This window comes from Protomyctophum bolini (genome assembly GCF_963924005.1).
Source record: "Protomyctophum bolini genome assembly, chromosome: 20".
NCBI lineage: Eukaryota > Metazoa > Chordata > Actinopteri > Myctophiformes > Myctophidae > Protomyctophum > Protomyctophum bolini.
The window spans coordinates 30,829,351-30,847,101 of NC_137881.1; the positions used below are offsets into that span (position 1 = coordinate 30,829,351).

The window sequence follows — 17,751 nt, forward strand, 5'->3', positions numbered from 1 at the left end:
GTGTGTGCGTGTGTTATGTTAAATTTTAACTGGCAGTTACTTGTTAGTACTTTGTGTAAACTGTAGGTTATCTTTTCCATATTTAAAGGACTGACTGGACCAAGTAATTATTTGAACACAACAGGCTTTATTCAATTATTCAAAAATCACATATTTAAGCAATGAGAGCACTCCATTTTTGTAACATTCAAATATTTGTAATCTAAACATCATAGAATTATTTGTAATAAAGTGCAAACTTCCCACCACCTCACCTAAAACTTTACAGAATATCTTAACTCTGCATAGAAACACATCAAAGACACAAGTTAAAAGGGCAACTTGGCAGATTTTTAAACCAGAATTCTATCGTTCATTAAACACACAAATCTCTGCTAGCCTACTTACTGTATTGACGTGTGCGTGCCAAAACAACTTAGCTGGTGGACATTTTCCAGCATCTTGTAGACACAACAAACACGTTAGTACAGAATGCATTGTAAAAAATTCCAAAGAAAGGATTCAGATTCAAATTCTGCCTAGGTTGGCCTTTAACACATTCAATGAGTTTTTCACAGTCACGTCATAGGCTATAAACTGCAAGTGAACTATATTAGTTTACTATACAGAAAATGCAGCGCAACCTATTTATATATATATTAATGTCTTTTCCCAATATACATATAGTACATGTGCGGTGTGGTGCACGTGTTTAAGTCTTTGGTTTGCAGTCTGCAACTACACGTATGCAATATAAATCAAACCTGTACCAGTGTACATCAGACTTCTTCCCAAGATTGGTCCTTGGCTCGGGGGAACCCAAATAAATAATGGTCCTCTGTGAACACACATATACTGCTGGTTTTCTATCACAGTGGTTCTCAGCCTTTTCAGGCATTGTGACTTGTGAGCATGGATATAGGCCTTTTGCTTCTTTCTTATATCATTTAGCATTGAGGTATGACCTTTGTTATTGAAAGTCCTCGAATTGTCAAGTCCATGTCACTTCACTGTCAGGTTGAGAACCACTGTTCTATCCTATACCAGACAATTCATAGTAGGCCTACAGTCGCCTCTTGCCTTGTTACATTTTGGGCAAAAGCACCACTTTTTTTTCCAAGGTGCCCGTCATGTTGAAATCAAAACGTATATAGGAAAACTACATGTATTATTAAAATGGCCCTCAAATGGTGAAATTACAACAAATCTGGGGATTGTACATGAAGATTGTAAACAAAACCCAGTTTAAACCCTCAATAATTGTTTTCTTACTAAATTCCCCATGGCTAAAGAGTAATGCGCATATCACGTGACGGCATTGAGTGCCCAAAAACAGCCGAGCTACGAGCTTGTAGGTAGTCTGTTTTGTTTTTGCGCGTGCGACAAAGTATGAATTGGGCATACCGGTAACCTGTTTAAACTCTGTCGGGTGGAAACCTCATATGTCCACTTACTTTTCAGGATTCAAAAATAGCAAATGTAGCCGATCTACTGTACAAAGCTCCAAACGTGTCATTTCAAGCCACGTTTTGAGCTTGTAGATCTGCTACTTTTGTGGGACACTGTAGTATGATCAAGTAGGGTATTAATTTACAGGAAAGAAATGTGGAGATAAGAGGTTTCTACCCGACAGCATTGTATATATATAATACAGCAACATGGGATTTCAGAAAACAGGACTTTTGAAGTGGTTCAGATGCATTCAAGCATGCAGCAAAAAAAAAAAAAAGGAGACGCATCTTAACTCAAAATTGACCTTGGAAGCATTTCAGCCCCCCTGGATGACAAAACAAAGTTCACCGCACCCTCGTCAACATTCTGCTCAAGCAAATATTGCCCAATACAAACAGTATGCAGTACACATAGCAGTAAAGGCAGCACCATTGTACACAGCAGTATCATACATTAAAGAGGTTCACACACTAGATAGTGCCGTCTGTGCAAAATGTGTTTTGGCTCCCTAATATTAAATGTAATCTATAAAAATACATGTTGGAGGTTTTGAGGCAAAAAAAGGGGGGGGGGGGGGGGGGGGAAGTGCCAGTGGCCGTTTTCATTTGCTTTATATGCAACATTCCAGTTTTATAGGACAGGGCTGGGCAATATATTCATATTATATCGATATCATCTGGGATTTTTGATATTGAAATTATGTGATATGTCACTTGAGTCGCATTCGTCAAATATGTCAAATAGTCAAAAACGGCTAAAATAGCCGTCCTACAAGCTCACATGTTTTTGAGCCTGTAGATTTGCTTTTTCCGATGTTTTTGGAAAAGAATAGTATGAAAGAATACTGTCAAAATATGATCATTATCATAATATCGATAGAGAAAAAATAATAATATTTGATTCTGTCTGTTTATTGCCCAGCCCTATTAATTAACACGAATGATTATAGCGTCAGTATAATCAGCCAGAGAGTTGCAGAAAAAAATAAATGAAAAACGTGCCAAAAAAAACAAATTAAGCTACGGTCTGGAAACCCTAGCTGGCATTATCACTTCATCCTCGTCGTCCTCCTCCTCCTCCTCCTCTTCTCCTAACTCCTCCTCTTCCTCCTCCTCCTCCTCCTCCTCACCCTCTGGGCTGTACACGTCGTCAGCAGACTCGCTCTGGTCCTGTCCTTCCTCCTCCTCCTCCTCCTCTGCAAGGTTATTATAATTAACCAAAAGAAATTAATACAAATGACCAAAAGTGTAAAAAAACCCACTAAAACTAAACGAAAAAAAAAAAAAAAAAACATAATAATCAAAACGAGCAAATCTGCTCTAGAAACGAATTAAAACTAACCAACTGATTAGTTTTAACCCATTAAGGTCTACTGACCACATTCTGCGAAATGTCTTCTAAATCCTGAAAAACATATCAGTCAGTGGTGCTCAAACGTTTTCATGTCAAGGACACCCGCCGAATTTGTCCGCAGACCCCCCCCCATCTGAAAATATGCTGTTCCAGCCATAGATATTAACAAATATAGATGGGCCTGGGCCATGGCTCAGTGGTCCAGGCACCATGGCTGTCTATCCAGTCTGGCAGTGTGCCGCGGGTTCAACTCCCGATCCAGACGGCCTTTACTGCATGTCTTCCCCCCCATCTCTCTCCCCATTTCCTGTCAGCCTACTGTCTGTCCCTTCATAAAAAATATAAAATAACAGGCGAAAGCCTTTATTTAAAAAAAGATCCAACGGGAGGAGGAAGTCAAGCGAAGTGCTGCAGGCTGCGTCACTGCCACTCAAGCGACTACTGGCCAAGCACAGCACGTCTTTCCCAGGACTTCAATTTATATTGCCAAAGCCAGTGCCGCTGGGAAACGTCCCCTTCCGTCCCCTACCCAGTACCCGGAAGCTTGGCAAGCTTCCGCTATGCCTCGCAAAGGAATCTCGGGAAAGCTTGCCTCCATGTTGCCTTCCCTCGAGATACAAACGCCCCAGAGCCCCGAAGAGGCGTCTACCTTTATTATGTCTATGGTTCCAGGGACCCCCAGAAGCAAATATTTAAGTTAAAAACGTCCGCTGTGAAAGCATATCAAAAGATTTGCACACATTTTCACGATTTTTCAAAAAATAGCAGATCTGCTCTACAAGCTTGTAGACCTTCTATTATTCCAACAGCAAACGTTTAAAATAATGGCTAAGGTGGTAAAAAACCGAAGATATAACCACAGATATGTTTCAGGTCCAGGTTAAATGTCAAAGCGAACTTAAACTAAAATGAAAAATCCCAAACTATTATAACCTTGCTCCTCTGCCAGCTCCTCTTCGTCGTCGCTCCTCATGTCGTCTTCCTCCTCCTCTTCGCTGCTATCATCCAGGTCGTCGTCATCTTCCTCCTCCTCCTCCTCTTCCTCGCCCTCCTCCTCGTTCTCCTCTTGCTCCTCTTCCTCCTCCAGCACGGGAAAATTACCTTTAAAAAAAATACACAATCACAATAACAAGTATGTATTAACTGATGCTTAAAAGTGTATTAATTTCAACCAGGGAAACTCCCCCCCCTGTCAGGCGTAAACGGGCGACTTGGACACTCATGCATGAAGGAAGCATGAGTTCAAGTCCGTTGCTCTCCCCAGGTTGGCGGAGGGTGTGTAGAGCCCAGGATCACATTAGTATTAATTTATTTAAAATGCTACCCAATCGTTTTGGCTAGAATCCACGCTGGGCAAGACCTACGCTGTAGACGGTATCATTTTTTGGGGGGGGTGGAAGTTGCAGGATTTTGGCGGAAGTACAGCTCAAGGAAATTACATTGACGCTTTACAAATCAGTCTATATTCTCTGTGAACAAGAAAAGAAAATCGGACAGATTTTCCGGTCCGAACTTCCGCCGATACCTTCTCTGCCTTAGGTTGTGACCAGGCTTTTCTCTTCGCGGATGAGTGAAGGCTCATACGTAGTCTGGATTTTCGTTGGTTAGGTGACCACCGAACTACAACATGACGTCACGAGCCGTGGTGAAGAGCAAACCACCGCCACCGCTCCAGCCCTTCTCTCTGTTTTTACTCACCACCGCCCCAACGTTATTTCAGCTCCGGTGGTGGTCAGCTCACCACCGGAGCTGTGGTCGTCACCTCACCACCGGAAATCCAGACTATGAATAGGCCTCAAGGCTGGGACCGTGGCTGGCTAGAATCACGGGAAATGTTACGTGCAAAGGCTCATGGGAAAAGTAGTTCCTTCATTCTTAAAGGACAACTTTAGTTTTTTTTCAACCAAGGTTCATGTTTTAGGTTGTTATTAGAGAAAGTAAAAGATGAGTGTTAATTTCTTTTCATTTTCTGCTTTCTTTCGTTTTAGGGATTTTAGCTGTTTTTGACAGGGGGGCATTTGAGCATGGAGCTAAATATGTATTTCTTTACAATTTTATCCCAAAAACGAAAGAAAGCAGCAAATGAAAAAACAATTACACTCACCTTTTACTTTCTCGAATAACAACCTAAAACATGAACTTTGATTGAAAAAAACTAAAGTTGTCCTTTAACATTATGTACACACACTTTTATTTCCTATTATTTTAATGAAAATTAATTTGTTTTATTGTTCTGATTCACTAAGAGCCTGGCTGGTTTGACTCCAGGCTTTAAAAAAAAAAAAAACCCTCTTAATATAAGGATTGAAGGATTGTCTTTTATGAAAGGAAATAACAGATAGTTGCAGCCTTAACAGAATTGAAAAAGTATCCGTCTTCTTACACAACGAATCGATTGCAGCGATTATGGGAGAGTGGAGCTCTGCTTCTAGTACTTTCCTCATCTCCTCTTCCATCTGGACTCCCAGAACATCCGTCTCCATGTTAATGTATTCGGGGTAAAACAGGGACTTTCGCAGCTGTCGGCGGCACCTAAGGATGGACACACACACACACACACACACACACACAACACACACACACACACACACACACACACACTTTATGAATGCCATGTTTTTGGGGGTTTTTTTTGCATTTTAACCATAAGCCTAAAGTACATCAACGTTTTTCGGCTTCAGGCACTAGAGGTGTGCATCGGCACTGCCCTCAGGATTCAATCTGATTGCGATTAGATTCCACGATGCATCACACGTTTCTATATAGAGCACCGAAGTCTGACGTCACTTTCAGTAGAGGGCGTCAGTCCCCAGGTTCATGTATTTTTTTAGTTGCATTGAAATCGCCATAGGAGGATTTTTAGATTGCTTCATATAAGAACTGTGTTTGAAAAATAGACATGTCACCCCGGCCGCTTCACTCATATGGATATGAAGAATCAACTGACTGAGAGAAAACGCTAATGTCACTGCTGCTGGATTAGTTACATTTTCGCTAGAAGCAGACTGTATCATATATGAGTGACTGACTGTTGCAAACGATACAGAGACACCTCCCTAACAATAACGCCGAGACAGCTTGTTTATTTTTGGACCACAACGCTTATAGTAGACGATATTAAGATCACCCCCATGTTATTCTCCATAGAGAAATTACTTCCGCGAACCAGGGGAATCGTCGGGATGAGCGAGTTACGTCAGGACTTCAGTGCTCTATTACTGCACAACAGCATCTTTTTTCATCAGTCAATACAAGCAGTCAGGTATACTGAACAACATATTTTCTTACATGCAGTATAACAACAACTATATTGTGAATAATTATATTTAGGCTTCGATTATGTCACGTTGCTGCATCGCTGCGGAACCGTGTGCGGCCGAACCGCGATGCATTGCTGAATCACACACACACACACACACACACACACACACACACACACTTTAATAATGTATTTATGTCCACAACACACACACACACACACACACACACACACTTTAATCATGTATTTATGTCCACATGAGATGATGAGACACACACACACAGACACACGGACACAAATATTTACAAGGTGCTGTACAGAATGTAATCAGCAAATCCCAGAGAAATACCCACACACACACACACCCTTCGGGAGTACAAGTAACAGCGTCTTCGCCATATTTGGTGGCTACCGATAGTAGAAGAGATTGCACAGAATTGTGCACGCCGTTTAGCTGCTTTTTTTGGCGTCCCAAGTTGTCTTACAACCAAACTATGTGCACTATGTCCTAGGCCGCCGAAGATAAACACAAGTAGATTGCACCTGTAGCCTATAGCCCTATGACGGTCTGGAGGAGCGGCTGGTATACTTAATGACTTTGGTCAGAAAGCCTTCCTCTAAGCTAGAATCAAAAGGTTCAGGCCACTTCAAGAATGAAAACTGATCCGTTCTCTTCATTGACAACAATAACATCTGGTGTGTTAGCAGCAGAGAAAAATGTCAGGATTTTCAGTACCGAGTTGAGACGTGGAAGGTTTGACACAGGAATGTTTGTACAGTCTCACAGACAAGTGTAAAATGTTCAGATATGTCCTTTGTTATGAGATAAACTATTCTGTCCATTATGTAAAGCCCTTTTATAGGCATAGCAGCCATTCAGAATGTGTGACATCGTTTCTGTGACGAGCCCTGTGGTGTGATGCAAGCAATGAGGTGGAGGGGAACCAGAGGGAAAGGTTGAGTTTGGTGGGAAGGATCTGTAACCTGGCTTTTACTGTAAAGGTAATAATGTCCCTCATTGAGAGCAGTGTTCCTTAGAAACAGAGGGCTGTATTTTGCGTGTCTTAAGTACCAGGTCTTATTCCCTAACTTGAGTAAACTAAAGACCTGGAGGCGTGGTCAATGCTCTTTGGCCACTCAGAATAGCCAAATGGCATTGATCACATCACGCCTCCAGGTCTTTAGTTTACTCAAGTTAGGGAATAAGACCTGGTACTTAAGACACGCAAAATACAGCCCAGAATGTTCAGCATGGGGCAGGCAAGCAAGTTTCCCCCTGGAGTTTGAGTCCAGTCCAGTGTGGTTGTTGCCGATGTTTGGAACATATCCAACAGGGTTCCGCCGGGCACCCTTAGGTGTCAACAGGAGGGTGTGTCCGCTGTAGGTCACTGTTGCTCTAACAGAGGTGAGGTCAGTTGTTATGACCTCGGAGACCTCCACAGTCAGGCCGTGCCCAACTCCAGGGAGTCGACACACCGGCTTGGACACAGAGGTCGTTCAAATCCGGGCAATCCCATGAAACTACAAAGCCTGGGGAGCGAGTGTCCAGTTTCCCCACTGGGTTTCCGTTTGAACCCAAGGAAGTCATGGGGCTGTGACTCCCTGGCTAAAGGGACCTTGCGTCTCCTCAAATCGAGGGACAGGGAAGATCTAGCCAGCTCCCGAACATCCCCATCATCATTATTCAGCATGACACACACACACACACACACACACACACACACACACACACACACACACACACACACACACACACACACACACACACAGCAGCTGTGTCAGCAAATGACTCCCGTTTTACTGGGATAATATTGCCATGAAGACAAATAAAAGTACTTACTGTTTTCCTGTCGTCTTGTATGCCTAAAAAGAATACATACAGACACGTGTGTGACTACATTGATTCCATGCAGTAATCATCTATTTAAATGTAGATATTCAGCAGATGTTCTTCCCCAGAGAAACGTAATAGGGGCGAGGCAAATGCAGAGTAAGGTCAATATACACAAGTCACAAAACAAGGTACAAAAACTTTTTATAAAAGATTGCCAATCTTTGTTGTTGGATAATGGAAAAACATGCGTCTCTATCTTCAGTTGGTCAGGAAAGCAGAAACAAGGAGAAGGGAGTTACAGCAGGGATGGGACGATATCAAAATGACATGTCGCGATTACTGTAGCAAAGATCATTGCGATCAACGATATTACTGTGATAATCGAAATATGCTTAAAGGGATAGTTCAGATCTTTTTAAACTTAAGCTGTATGAAATATTTATTAATAGTGGTTGAAACTATATTAATTGATTGCCCGGTGAGTCCCAGGGTGGGAGTTCTGCTCTGGTTTTGGTCAATATTATTAAAGTAGTTCTAGTCACTTTGTGGGGTGCACTGGGGCCACGCAGTAAAAAGTAAATTAATTCAGAATCGTGATTTGTATTGTTCACCCATTTCAAAAATATTAGCACAACTTTCGTTCAACTTTGACCCCTCTATCACATGGAACAATTTTTTGGGCGTAGTGAAATATGGACAGAAAAAACATAGTTCCGTGTGATAGAGGGGTTCATTTTGTGGATTAATTTACTTTGACAGCGTGGCCCCCTGTGCCCCCCACAACAACATGACCGGAACTACTTCATATTTCACCAAAACCAGAGCAGAACTCCCACCACGGGACTCGGGGTAATCAATTAATAACAGTTGCAACCACTATATTATTGGCAAGTATTTCACACAGCTTAATAAGTTAACAAAAATCTGAACTATCCCTTTAAATCTCAAATTGCCATTATTCACTCGAATTCCCGACATCCCTATTCTGGGGGGGGAAGCGTTGGGAGCTTGTAGATCGTCTATTTTGGATGAATTGATTTGTGCAGTGTGGGAGAAAAAAAAGAGCCTATTGTATGACAGTGTGTCCTAAATCTAATCTTTACGAAAGTTTTTTTTTATCTATCGTCCCATCCCTAGATGGAGTCGGGCAAAAAAGGGTTTGCATTTCATTATTATTATTATAATTATTCTTTTGCTCGTCCCGACGCAGCTGGGTTGTTCAGTATATATATTATTAGGAGCCATGTGTGGATGCACTACCACGTCTATTATGTTTTGGGTAATCTGAGTTCCCAGAAGTTTTATTTTTCGCCACTAGGCGGGTGAGAAAAAAGGAACTTCTGGGAAAAAAGGAACGTATCCCTGTGAGGGAAGTACGTTGCGCTCAGAATCTGAGCGGAAACTCCCCTTTCCGGTCTGAAGCACTGTGCATACCATGAAAATAGTCCGAAGGGAATCCAATTCCAAATTGAATTGTAGTAGGCCACCACCGCTCAAGGAGCAATTGTTTCCCTTCCGTCTTATTTAGATGTAGCGCCCACTCCATGTGGAACCCGCCCCTGTCTTTTGATTCGCATTTCATTTGAAACGCAACGCACTGGGCCACGCCCCTGCTGCACAGGATCTGAGGCCAATTTTCCTAGACTATGTTTTGGGTGACCAATGACCATGCCATGTTGTCTTGTCTTGTCTTGTCATACTTTTGTCTTGTTTTTGTTTCAAAACTTGATTCAGGTTATGTGGTTTGTATTAGTGTCGCTTCCATGTTAGCATAGGACTATGCAACGTTTTATTTTATTTTCTTATTTTTATTTTATGCTACCACAATATTTTGTGTATGGACTCGCAAAACATTTTGTTATCTTTTATATGTTTCATATGGATGTGTCACATATACTGTCATTTGATTTACTGTATACCCTGAATCTTGAATAAACAAAACAGTGAAAAAAAAAAAAAAAATCTTTTGCTCGCCTCGATGAAGCGAAAGGGGTCGTTCTCGCTCATGAGGCCCTCCACGCCGACGCGGACCTCCTGGAGCCGCGCCTCGTCCTGGCAGATGCGGGAGATGTTCTTGAGGATGGCGGGCCCGTTGGCGTCGCAGTGGAGCTGCGTCCAGTGCTGCAGCCGGAGGACGAAGCCGTCCACGATGACCTGCATCTCTTCGCGCAGGCGGCTCGTGACCTCCTCCGAGTCCTCCATGAATTTCTACACACAAAATGAGGGAGGAGGAGGAGGAGTTGCAAAGAGTATAAAAGGCTGCTTCTTCAGGTAATGGTATTATGTACCAATAGTCAGACACACGTGGCCGGTTAAAGGCCTATTCATAGTCTGGATTTTCGGTGGTGAGGCGACGACCACCGCTCCGGTGGTGAGCTGACCACCGGAGCTGAAATAACGTTGAGCGGTGGCGAGTAAAAAACAGAGAGAAGGAGCTGGAGCGGTGATGGCGGTGGTTTGCTCTTCACCGCGGCTCGTGACGTCATGTTGTAGTTTCCAGACTATGATGTATGAGCCTTAAAGGGACACTTCACCCTTTTTGCAAAAAAATATATGTTAATGACGTTTAGAAGCTTTAGATCACTTTCCTGGGGGTATTTATGTGTGTAATATGTGGTTTTAGATATTTTAGATTGTAGCAGTGAGCCTGTTGTCTCTGATGTCATGGACACTGGTCTCACTACCTTCCTGGACTACAATTCCCATAATTCTTTGGTGCACTGCTCCTCCTTGTGGATAGGGGGGAGAGCTGTCTTACTGAGACAACATGTAGTCCAGGAAGGAAGTGAGCCCAGTGTCCATGACATCAGAGACAACAGGCTCACTGCTACAATCTAAAATATCTAAAACGACTCACCCGTCACTCCGTTAAGACAATATTGACTTAGTTACATAGCCGGTTAAGAAGACTGATATGAGGTTAGGGGATTTACGTGGCCGGTCAGGACTGAGACTAGGGTTAGGGTTAGATTTAGGGTTAGTATAATAGTCGGACAACGCGACCAACGTCTCTGCGTTTCTCCAAATCGCAGCCAGTCGGGGCTGAGCTTCAGGCGAGCTCGCTGGCTCGATTGCATTGGAGTGATAAGTAACCTTTGATTTGAAAAGTAACAGTTTTGGACATTTCCACTCGAAGAGACTAAAAGAAAACATATATAAATGAGGTCTTCTTACTCTGTTCTGTCTCTCCTTCTCCTTCTGCTCCTGGAGCTTCCGCTCTGCCCAGGTGTACCTCCTCTCCACTTTGTTCAGCTGCCTAGTCAGAGACCCCTGCTGTTGATGAAAAATAAGCAGAGGACACGAGAGAGAGAGAGAGAGAGAGAGATTAAATCAGTGGTTCTCAAAGTGAGGTCCGGGGGGGGGGGACCCCCAAGGGTCCTTTAGCCCATTTTGACCTGAGATCAGATTCTAAAAATGTCTTCTACATCCTGACAGTTCTCTGAAAAAGCTATGTTTCTATGTCAGTCGTTCTTTGATTAATAAAAAAAAAAGCAGACCTACAAGCTCGTATCGCACCACTCGGTGGCGCGCTATGAGCTTGTAGATCTGCTATTTTTCAATAGCTAGCCATAATATAATGCTAACACCAAAATGGGTCAAACCACTTTAACCCTATTTTATACTTTTGGATATTTTAAAATAGCATATCGGCTCACAGTTCACAAAGTGCTTGCGATGTGACACATTGTGAGCTTTCACGTCTGCCATTTTTGAAGCATTTCTGGAAAAAAATCTAGAATTATATTTTTAGAATAATTTTGAAAAAGGTAAAAATACACAAATCTTTTATGGTGGCCCCTGGCATAATGCCTTTCCAGATGGGGGGTCCATGGCCAAATGCATATTAATAAGAAAAGAAAAGGACTTTTAATAAAATGTGTTCCCTGAAAACAAATATTTATAGATGGGAGGTCTGTGGCCAAATACATAATAATTGTGGGTGATATAGCAACATATGTGCTTTCAGAAAACTGTTAGGATTTAGAAGACATTTGTAGAATCAGCCTCAGGTCCTCAAGGGTTAAGATAAATGCATTGGGCTTAACTCTCCACCCGGAAAACCATGTGATATCATGAGCATCTCTCTCCCCCTCTCTCTCTGTTACTAGTCATTCACACTCTTCCTCCCTCTCTCACACAGTCAATTGAATTACTAGTCATTCACACAAACACACACACACACACACACACACACACACACACACACACACACACACACACACACTAGTCATTCATGCAGATGCCAGAGGCATCAGTGGTCATTGTGTAAAAAAAAACAAACAACGAAAACGTGAGTCACCTGATCAGAGAAGAACAACAGAGCAGCAAAGGCTAAATAACACAGTGTTCTCTTTTACCAGTTTACCCATTTAGAGATACCTTTCATGCCCTTTGTTGCTGTTATGATTTCAGTCATTAGAATTCACATGGGTGTCAGACGTTTTCATTTAAAGAACCTGCAGTTTAGTAAGCATTAGGCCTCGAACTTTGTGCATGTGTGACTGTGTGTGTGACTGTGTGTGTGTGTGTGTGTGTGTGTGTGCAGACCTTGAGATCTTTCATGGTGTTCTTCAGGGTCTTTATGGTGTGCTCCTTGTGGCCGCCTTCGATGACACAGGCGTTGCACACCAGCATCTTCTCGTCCATGCAGTAGTAGCTGTGTGTCGACGAGTATAGCAAATTTTAGCCGACAGATTTACAAAGCCCGTCTTTGTGTTTGGAATTTATTATCATCATCATTATGCCGTGGGGGGGGAACCGAGCTTCTGCGGCTCGGGCTCATTTGCTCTGGAACTCATTTGTATGTTTTTTCCTAAGGCCTAGGTCATATTGTATTGCTTAAACTTGTTTTATCAGCTGACTACAAATGCTGTTTTTCCTCTCTGATGTTTGCTGTTCAACATGTCCGTAAAGCACTTTTGTCTGGAAAAGCACAATATAAATAAAATGTATTCATTCATTTTATGCATTTCAATACAGACTGACTGACTGACAGACAGTCAAGACAGACCAGGTTATCTACTGGTCTGTGTCAGTTTTCCACCAGGTACAACTATGGAACAGCTATACTGTGATCTCATACTCAAAATCATTTAAAATATAAGCTTAGAATCAAATCTATCAATTCAATGTCTTCCACTCTTTTACACACACACACACACACACTATACACTTTTTTTCTACAAATACTTTTTCTTTTTCATTTATACTTATTATTTTTGTATATTTTTGGTTGTTAAGTGAGATTAACCTAATACACTACATCTCACCTGCACAACCCTATATGTTGTTAATTCAAATGTTTTTAAATGTGCAAAAGAAAGGGAAAAAGACCATCACATCCGCTTTATCCTGATCATTTTCAGATTATCCGTCGCACAAAACTGTACGACGGAAGCATTTGAACATTGCGCGAGGCCGACAACAGTCTCACGCAGACTTACGGTATATATTACGTACCTGTATATCTCGTCGTGCTCCTGGCACTTCCTCCTCCGGAAGTCGTCCGGGGCGATGGGGTCGGTCAGCACGTGCTCCCGGAACGCCGGCAGCTCCAGGTGAGGCTTGACGTGCTCCTGACACATGGACACCTCGCACTTCAGACACATCTTCACCGCCAGGGGGCGACACTCGGCGGCGGCGGCGGCAGGCGCGGACACGACGACGGACGCGCCCGCGGTCACCACGTCCCTACGATTTACAAATGAGGTCATTTTTTTAATCCGGAGCGATTTACAGAAAGCAAGGGACAAGGACAACCAAGGTACATCAAAGGCATGTGGGAACAGTAATCTAGGATCATAGCTATAAACGTAAACCAAGAGCCGATCATCTGACAGTATAATATATATTATTTTAAACAAATCACACCCGTTTGAACTGAGCGGTGCAGGCTGTGTGTGTGTTGCAGTGGTCAATGGGTGTGTGTGTGTGTGTGTGTGTGTGTGTGTCGAATGCGACCCCAATAAACTGACTGCTCAGTGCTGTGAATGGCCCGTCTGCTCAACAGTGTGTGACCCGAATGCGACCGCAATCATCTGCAATGGGTCGCACTACAAACAGACAGAGTCGTATTCTAAACAGACATAGGGGACATAGGGTGTGCACCGTTCAAAATAAATAATACAAAAATGTTACAGTCATGAAGTGACATTGATAAATTCCAAATATTACCAACGTGTTCCGAGGTACCCCTTGAGGTACCACTTTTCTTTAATTTTTATACCACGATTTTGTAATCCTTTTTTTTTCCACCAGTGTCAATTACCGGTATCTAATGTAATCCTGGGCTCTACACTTTAGAGGCAGTTTAGAGACCGGGATTACGGCCTGGTTTTTGTGAGGGCACCTACCCTAGGGGACAACATGCAAACTCCACACAGAAAGACCCTTTCAGCCAACCCCACCTAAGGCACAAACTTTGAGAAAGCCCTGCCTTAGGGCCGATTCATACTCGTGAATGTGACGTCATTTGAGGTTCGGGGGGGGGGCGGGTACCGTCCTAAATTAGGCTCTTCGGTGCTACTGAAAATTTCTGACGAGCCGAAATCATTTCGCCGAACCGGCGGTAAAACAGGAGTATGAAGCGGCCCTTACCCGTCGTCCGTGGAAGTAGAGGAGGAGGGTCCTCCCGGGGCCTCTCCCGGCGCCTCGACCATATGCGGCGCCTCGGCCGCGGCGGTACAGTAGTCACACAGCACTGCCGCTAACGCGTTCCTGAGAGGCTGCTGCTGCACCCAATGGGACGAGGAGGAAGACGAGGGTCCCCCCCCGTGGGCGGAGCTGGCGGCGGCGGAGGAGGACGAGGAGGAAGCAGCTGCCGCCGCCGCGGCGGCGGCCGCCGCAGCCTTGCCTCTCTTGCGGTAATCCTCCGCGATGTTGGCCAGCTTTGAAAAGGCATAGAGAACACAGTGTTAACCTCAACAACCTATTTTGTTGTAGTTTATTTTGTTTTAGCTACATTTTTGTCTTCTGAAAAGGTATCACTACCCTGGCAGCAGCACAGAATCATAGTTCCGTGTGACAGAGGGGTCAAAGTTGAACGAAAGTTACTCTATAGACTAGAGCGTCGCAGGCCCGCCCCCGTTTCAGAACGACGAGTGGCCCAGGAAATGATTCTCCATTAATTTTCTCCATAGGCTTTTCAAAAAGTATTTATATAAAGACGGTTTACGCCGCGGACAAAGCCAACTCGGATCGTGACAAATCATGACAACAAACAAAACAATAATTTGTGCCGATCAAATAATTTGAAAGAAGAAAATAAAAGGCAGGAATACAACACTATTTGTTTTGTTTTTCTTCTTACTAATTAATTGATCGGCCCAAAATATTGTGTTTGTTGTCATGATTTGTCACGGTCCGAGTTGGCTTTGTCCGCGGCGTAACCGTCTTTAAATAAATACTTTTTGAAAAGCCTATGGAGAAAATGAATGGAGAATCATTTCCTGGGCCACTCGTCGTTCTGAAAGGGGGCGGGACTGCGACGCTGGTAGGTCAACAATACACCAAAATGACCAGAACTAAAACGAGACCTCCCACCACGGGACCCAGGCAATCAATTAAAATTTGCAACCACTATATAAATGGTAAAATAAAATGGTAAATGATAAAAAGTATTTCCTACACCTTTTTAAGTCCAAAAATCTGAACTAATAACTAGGGCTGTCAAAATAACTCAATTAACTGAGTAAATTCAATTGTGAAATTAATCAGATTAGAAATGTTAACTCAATTAATCCATGCTTGGATGACCCTCCCTATACACCTCATAATCCCATCCACTCTGCACTATCTAGACCCTATCTTAATGGGGAAAAACACAAATTGGTTATTGCCATAAAACGCTGCAGTTTTCATAGGCAGCGGCTCAAATCACAGGGTGACAGGCGAGAGACACCTCCTGCCACACTTTTTGTTATATATAGAATGTAAACATACATGTATAAATGCATACGTATGTTAAACGTATACTGTACAGCATATCCACCTTCTTTCCATATTATATAACAATATACAGAAAAACATGGCATATTTTGGACATAGTTCGAATGGTGCTTAATCATGATTAAATACTTTTTAAGCTGTGATTAATCTGATTTTAAAAAAATCGTTTGACAGCCCTACTAATAACCCTCTAACAATCAATATTTCATTTCAAGCTTTTATCCCCCCCCAACCCAACACAACAGTGGTCACCAGGTTCTTAGTCAGGGTGGTGGTCCCTGGTTCATAATCAGTTGAAAATCCCCAACCCCCCCCCCCCCCCTGAAAATGTTTTGTGTCAAGGAGGGAGACAGGAATAGAAGAGCCGTTTCCTTCCCTTCGACTCGCCTTGAAGTTCTTCTGGAGGCAGATGGTGTATCGGTGGCTCTCGCGGCACTCGGGGCAGCGGAAGCGGCCGCGCTCGGCCTGGCGCTTGAGGCGGCGCAGGCACGCCAGGCAGAAGTTGTGTCCGCAGGGCAGCAGGTGGGGGTCGCGGTACACGTCCAGGCACACGGGACAGGTCAGCTCCTCCTTCAGAACGCTGGACTGGTCAGGCAGCAGGCCGGAGGCGGCCATGTTGTTGGGGGGGGGGGGGGTAGGCTATAGGTAGGGGAGGGAGGGAAGGGAAGGGTGGTCGTTCAGACTGCATGGTGGTGGTGAGAAGAGGGAAGGAGGGAAGGGGGGGGGGTTAGTACTAGTAGAAGTGGTGTAAAGCAGTGGTTTTCAACACTTTTCATTATGAAGGTTCATTATTTATTTGAGCCACACAGACCACCTGAGATTTAGCCTATCAGACCCAAAACGTATAAGGTTTTTGTTCACAATTCCATGCTGTATTGATGTTGGTACCATAGGAGAGATAACAGGCAAACGTTAACTAATGCATATGTTTAACAATAATTTTACTCTTGAGAACGGGTCGTCCATTTGGTTTAATTTTAGATCTTTAAGGGTCCATTTGGATACCAACTCTCCATCATTTAGCTGGGGACCTCAAGGACCTGGTTGTGGACCACCAGGCTAACCGCCCAGGTGTTTGGCGGTGCATGTTTGCCTGTGTGTGCGTGAGTGTGTGCGGTTGTAATGAGTAGACTCAGTAGAGGATTAGAGGTATAGGTATTTTTGTTTTACGCTGTGATACTCACTGTTGTCTTTTAGCATCAGTGCAATTTGTAATGTATTTTTTTGAAATGCAATGTACTATTTTGTAATGTAATATAATGTATTCTGTAATGTTTTGATTTATTTCTGGACTCTTGGAAGATCAGCCCGAAAGGCTAAAAGAGATCCAAATAAAAATCAAATCAAATCAACGATAGCATTATCAATCACACCTCACAGGGTATGATAGTCTTGGACCAAGGCTGAGAGTGAGATTTATTTGAGCGATTATTCTGATTGATTGATACTTTATTAGACGAAAATGTAAACAGTACAGAGTCAGCCACTTCAGGTCTACTCTAAAAGCAGCACCCAAGAAATTCCTTGTTTTCACCCGTGTCCTATACATTCAATTCATTATGAAAATATCAATAAACAGACTGTTGGAAGAAAAATAATTAAGAAAACAAGGGGTTGTTGTAACTGAGGGTCACCTGTCGAAGGGAAAAGTGATAATTCCCTCTCTCTTGCTGAAAGGTGGATTTTTCAAAGCCGTTATAAAAGATATACCAGTGTGACACACAGTACTGCATTGTTGTGTATTAGTGTTATTATTATAGGTGGTTATGAATGGGAAGACAGTGCCAGATTATTATGAATCCTAAATCACACTAGATAGGTTGTTATTTTAAGTGCCAGATATTACTTTGAATGACATTAGATTAAATAATACATCTCTAAAATAGGCGCGTTGCACCTGTATGTGTTAGGCTAGCATACGGTACAT

At 43.0% G+C, this 17,751-nt stretch overlaps 1 protein-coding gene across 1 annotated transcript; it reads right to left on the bottom strand.

Annotated features, from left to right (window-relative positions):
* Positions 1 to 254: 254 nt before the first annotated feature.
* LOC308335852 (E3 ubiquitin/ISG15 ligase TRIM25) lies at positions 255 to 16,439 on the bottom strand (the record flags this gene model as incomplete). The annotated part of the gene is made up of 11 exons (XM_080793071.1): positions 255 to 280; positions 2,561 to 2,626; positions 3,718 to 3,885; positions 5,168 to 5,316; positions 7,884 to 7,906; positions 9,852 to 10,085; positions 11,052 to 11,150; positions 12,426 to 12,534; positions 13,338 to 13,568; positions 14,475 to 14,764; positions 16,212 to 16,439. The coding sequence occupies 11 exons, from the start codon at positions 16,437 to 16,439 to the stop codon at positions 255 to 257; spliced, it is 1,623 nt and encodes a 540-aa protein (XP_080649197.1).
* Positions 16,440 to 17,751: the final 1,312 nt, after the last annotated feature.